This window comes from Etheostoma cragini, chromosome 21 (genome assembly GCF_013103735.1).
Source record: "Etheostoma cragini isolate CJK2018 chromosome 21, CSU_Ecrag_1.0, whole genome shotgun sequence".
NCBI classification, from domain to species: domain Eukaryota; kingdom Metazoa; phylum Chordata; class Actinopteri; order Perciformes; family Percidae; genus Etheostoma; species Etheostoma cragini.
Genome location: NC_048427.1, coordinates 9568770 through 9574769, shown reverse-complemented (window position 1 = coordinate 9574769; position 6000 = coordinate 9568770). Strand labels below are relative to the sequence as shown.

Here is a 6000-nt window from a genome sequence, read left to right as displayed (position 1 = left end):
CACACACACACACACACACACACACACACACACACACACACACACACACACACACACACACACACACACACCTTACTTACAAGTTTGTGTCTTCATGCTTTAAAGCCTCCTGAATGATTCCACACGCACATAAAATCCCACATGCATTGAAACTTCCTGAACCTTCTTACAGGCGATAAAAACATCCCCCTTGCCCAGAGAACTATTACTGGGTTATGTAAGGATCTGTAAAGCCCACCACAGTCTAACTTTGCAGGGATTAAATAAAAATGCAAGAAAATACATCTAAAATTGCACACGAGTTTGGGATTGAGGTTGTGATGAAACACTGGTACAATGTTTAAATTTGTCCCATGTTATATTTATATTTTGTTATTTACAGACTCAAGGTCCAGATAACCTTTGACCTGAAATAATTCACAAGCAAGCACAGAAATCATACATAACACGTGCAACCAAACCCCCCGCCTAAACACAACACAGACCCATTAACATACACTAGGTATGAGACCATGGATACTCACATATCAACCTTAGGCACATATGTATATACAATTTAACACACAATATATACAAAAATCTTAGATATGAGCTTCTACATACACATAACTCACTTCATAAACATATAATCTAAAGTGTTTGTAAATGCCTAACTTAATTTGGTTGACCCTAAAAAGCTGGTTTTCATAATTTCAAATTTCCTCGTGTTAATAGTGTTATGGTTTGTTAAGTCTCACATTTTTCTTCCTGTCCAACATGAGTGAAAGCACACCAGTGTATGCATTCCTGTGTGATAGAAGCATGGGCTTGAGGAGGGTTGAGGGTTGGGAGGGTAACTGTGAAAACGCAATCCATCTTGGAGAGTTAACAGTCTCCTCTAAACTGCTCTCACTAATGTTACATCTTTATTTATTCAAACTGAGAAACACGAAAAAAGAAAACTCAAGTTAAAGTTCCAATTTTTTCTATTGTGGCTACTTGTCATGGAATTGTTAAAATATCCATTTTTTTTCTGAGCGTCAGGTATAGAAAATCCCTCCTGGAGCTGGCGAGGTTTCAGTGTCTTTCTCTATTAAGTGTATGCCTCAGTTGTACTAAACACTTCTGTATTTGGCTTTCTGACAAACATCCTCCAGTCTCTTATCTGCCCTGCTTTGATTATGCCAGGATGTGTGCGCCTTGCACCCCCATCAGTCACTTCTAGCGTTATGACATCAAGCGAAGCCATGTCAACGATTGGGTTTACTTACAGTCACCATCTAAACCATTCTGGTTGCTAAGTGGCTTTTTGAACTACCACAGATCGAGGCTTTTTTCAGAGTTGGCATCTCCTCTAATATTCCAGATCGCATAAGTGTGTACTCAGTGTTGTGTAAGAGAAATAACGGATATGAAAAAATACTTACTCTATACTCTATATATATATATATATATATATATATATAGATAGAGAGAGAGAGATAGAGAGAGAGAGAGTGTAATGGCACAGAAAAGCAGAAGAGAGCAAACAAGAGACAAGGAGGAGTACAGTAAAACAGACTAAAGTCCTAAAGAATGTTTCCTCAAACAACATCCTCCCCTACATACATAACATAGGTGTTATCAATAGCATCTCGACAAGGCACGCGCACACACGCGCACAGAGCTAGGTACAAGCTAATCCCCCACTTTGATGTTTGTGAATGCGTCTGTCTGCTTCTGTGAGCGTGTTACTAGTTATTTGTGTAATATATTATTAGAACGATGACGGTCAGTTTCTCCTTGATAGATGAATTACATAACCAATGCTGACAGACAAGGTCAATGCTTGTCCTGTAAAAGCTAAACACGGACAGAAAGGGGCTCAAACTTCTCACCCTTCACTGCCTACAAATATTCTCTTGCCGTGCTATCCTCTTTAACTGCGTAATCTTTCACTCCCATACCTGGCTCGAAAATGTCTCAATTTGAGACCAGAAGCCAGTAAAGAATTAGTTATTGTAAATAAGGCTTCAACTAAACTATATCCATTACCAATTATTCAACCGATTATTTTCTGAATTAATTGAATTGTTTGGTCTATGTGATACCAGAAAGAAGCTAAAAAATACACAAGTTCCAGAGCTGGTGGTGACAAATGTTTTGTTGAACCAACAGGTCAAAACCCAAAGATGGTCCGTTAACAGATGAATAAAACTATTGAAACTAGGAGTTTTGATTAATGGCTGTCATTTTGCTTAACATGCTTAAATTAAAGGAACTCCTTGTAATGTGACAAGTCCCTTTGTGAAGAGATAACAATTAATTTAAAAAAATGGCAAGATCCTCTTACTTTCTAACGTAAATATATGACACAACACTGTCCACAATCACTGAGGAAAGCTTATCTAAACTGTATTACAAAGTCAAAGCTAGGACAGAATACTCGGACAGTATCTGATCTTGTTCGGAGAGTGTCACGATTTGAAGCCAGCTTCATCGGTGTCTTCAAAGAGAGAATCACTGTTGTCATTTGACTCCTGTTGCACTGTGCCCATATATGGCTACAACCAACGTTAGATTTTTTGTGTCTCTCCTCTCGCTCTCGATTTAAATGAAAGCCAGCTGATGTGAGAGGCATGCAACTTAAAGATGACATCATCATTTCCAATCAATCTTGCCCTCTCTCGCTTTCTCTGTCTCAGCAGTACAGTGTTGTGATTGTTTATTCTCAAAGTCACTCACCATAAAAGACACAAGGCCCAGGAGAGTAACTTCAGCCAACTTACACCACTGAAGTGAAGTAAGTGTGTGTGTGCGCTTGTGTACACAGAGTGTGTGCATCAGACATGAGCTGATAAGTTGCTATGACTCGCACGGCAAATACCACAACGCAAATCCAACTTTAGGAAAACACAATTACTGGTCTGCTAAGCTCTTCAACCTTTCACATTCATGTCAAATCGCAATACACGCATTTTTAATGTTTCTGATGATGTCATTAAGGGGAGGTCAGTAAAGGGCACTCAAGCACTGTTTTTTTTTAAATATTTTCCCAACAAGTGCCCTCAGTTGACATGAATTACATCTCTAAAAGGTCTCGTTTAAGAAGTTGTTTAAGGCATTCAGCAGTCACACCATTTAACTATTCCACATAGTTTGCTGATTGGCATCAAGTGATCTAATCCACACTTAAATCCTGTAGTAAAAACGTAACTGGGGAGATACAATCCGACTGTGTGAGGTTACTAGAATGAATCACTGTCTTTAAAACTCCTAAAGGTGACACAAGAAAAGGGTAAAATATGTGGAGGTCTGGTTTAAAGTACAGCTGAAACAATAATCAATCGCCAGAAAATGACTCTGCAACTAGTTTGATAATTGGTTGCATGTGTGTGAAAAAGACAACAAATTGATAAATGAAGAGAAATAATTTGAGAAACAGCATGATAATCCAATAAACCCCATTTTAAACAACCAGGCTTCTCACCTCATTGAAGCGCGCCACCAGGTCCTCCACAGCGTTACTTCGCTGAGCACTCTGGGTAGACATGGCGGGCACCGAAAGTGAAGCCTTGAGGTTTGGGTGCCGTTTGGTTTGACACTCAGGAGTGCCCACGTCTCGGGTGAGGAAACGGAGGTAGTCCAGAGGAAAGACCTGCAGGACGGAACAGACGAGTGAATTATAATGACTGCCAGCTTAAAAATGAACTCTATTGTAATGTTTGTCATTTTCTCCTCATCTCTTCTCATCCAACGTCCACCTAGTTATTACAATCAAACTAATACAAATATTCTTTATACTTCTTTGTCCAAGATATGCGTTTGTGGGCATGTCCACCCACCCGTTGGTAAAGCTGCTGCTCTTGCTCGGTTAGGATGCAGGCGATCTCCTCAGGGAACTGAACAAGGTGGCGCACCTCCACCAGCTCCTTACTGATCCCACTGACACTGGGAGGAAAAGAGCCACTGCTGGTCATACTGTTGGCCAGCTGACGCTCTGGATGGACATATAAAGAGGAGCAGACAAAAGAAGAAAGAGATCAAGACTTACATTGCCGATCTTGCTGATCTTACTTTTGTCACATGTCATTTCACAAACTAGTTCAAATTTGGGGCGCACAGTGAGAGAAACAGAGTGAGAGAGTTGAAGAGAAGGACGAGAGAGAAGGGTTAAAAGGAAAGAAAGGAGAATGACTTGCCATCACTAGCAGAGACCGCTTCTGCTTATCCGAGAAAATTAATAACAGAAATTACAAGTGGAGATTACAAGAAAGATATTATCAAAAAGTTGTAAGCTTTGGTGAAATGTGCATCTCTTTTACAGGATTAACCTGAATACCTCAAGTCCATCAATCCCTGCAAACCACATACTCTCTCCCCCTCGACTAAGCCTGCACACTTCCCCCCCTCCAGAAGTAAACAGCATTGATCACCTGCCAGTTCCTGTGTTTGGATTTCAGTTAGGTCCATTAGTTGGTCTGTTTACACACACACACACACACATATGCAAACCTGTCCTCATCCCTGCTCACAAAGGACTAATGGACAGTTTTTGACACTGGTGCTGTAGCTGCCAGGTAGACATACTGTACATTGCCGGGATGAATGCCACATAAACTAACAGGCTTTTCCACTGCAGGAGCTTTTCCAGGAATCATTTGAGGGACTCCCTGCATTTTGATTACAGAAATGAGAAAACCTATTCTAGTCACCGGGACATTGTCATCCCCCACAAACACACACACACACACACACACACACACACACACACACACACACTAGTGTGTTTATCCACATAAGCGGACGCACACTTAAAGGTTGCCCTTGGTAACCCTTGAGATGTGCAACAGGTAACCATGGCAACAGCAGTGCCCGCTCTGCAGGAGCAAAACTTGCTTATTTACGCAGTTTGATTTGTGGATCCGGCCTCACAGCTTCTGTAATGAACTCTCAGTGTGTGTGTGTGTGTGTGTGTGTGTGTGTGTGTGTGTGTGTGTGTGTGTGTGTGTGTGTAGGACAAGAACATTGACAGACTGGGCATAAGAGACAGTTAAGAATAAATGGGAAGAGAGAAAAGAATGGAAAGAAGACAAAAGTGAAGATTAAAAGAAATAGAAATAGAACTGGATGTTGTTTGAACAGAGAAAAGATCAGAGAAAATGAACACAGAGGAAACAGAGAGAGAAAAATAAGAGGGGAAGAAGACAGAGATAAGATGGAAGAGAGGAAGGAAGGGATACTGTAAGTCGAATAAGTGGAAATTGTGTAGTTTACACTATGCAGAAGGTGTGAGCTATCTATCACAGTTAGAAAGGCAGCGTAATCCACTAAATCCTTTAAAATTACTACACTAGGAGTGACAACAGGTTATCAGTGATTGTTCATTTATAGAGACCAGACCTGCAACACGTTTCTCACAGACATACTGTACGTCCATTAAAGGAAAAAGGAAAATGTGTTTCAGTGAGCCCAACATCATGAGACTACAGAGACGTAAAGTTGCATTCTGAAAAAAACTATCATGGTTCCTACGTAGCTATTTTACAAAAGCACTATGGTAATAAAAAGTGGCAGCCTACATGTCACACTATGTAGTCGAGATGTGAACTTTCATCTGGTACACAACATTTGCCATTGGTCAGCTCCTCTCTTCCTATTGCATGGCACAGGTCCGCAAAAAGGCCATAAAAATAAAGATCATGAGATATGAGAAATTATTATTACAGTTTAACAACCATAAAATCTACCACTGCTCACATATACGAGTAATATCTCTTAATCTCTTGTCCAGAACTATGGAAATGAAAACACCTTCAAATAAGTAATATGAATTTCATGACAATGCAGATGACTCAACTATTGATGTACTCATGCTTTAAACTAGGAAACACACAGGGAGACAAGGCTGTTAGACAAGGCAGTGACATAAGGGTCTTAAGAGATTGTGAAGGACCAATTAAAAAAATGTGTATTGAAACAGAAAACCGATAAATCACAACCATAACATGTTGACATGTAAAAAAACTGAGTTACTTTTTT

General features: G+C 40.1%; 1 protein-coding gene across 9 annotated transcripts in view; it reads right to left on the bottom strand.

The window, feature by feature from the left end:
• Positions 1–6000, bottom strand: part of plce1 (phospholipase C, epsilon 1) — an 82356-nt gene that overhangs the window by 28511 nt on the left and 47845 nt on the right. For all 9 annotated transcript variants that reach the window (XM_034860819.1, XM_034860825.1, XM_034860827.1 and 6 more), the window contains 2 exons: positions 3804–3958; positions 3449–3616 (listed from right to left, as the gene is read on the bottom strand). In XM_034860819.1, coding sequence (XP_034716710.1) covers positions 3449–3616; positions 3804–3958 — 323 coding nt within the window. The remainder of the gene's footprint in view (positions 1–3448; positions 3617–3803; positions 3959–6000) is intronic.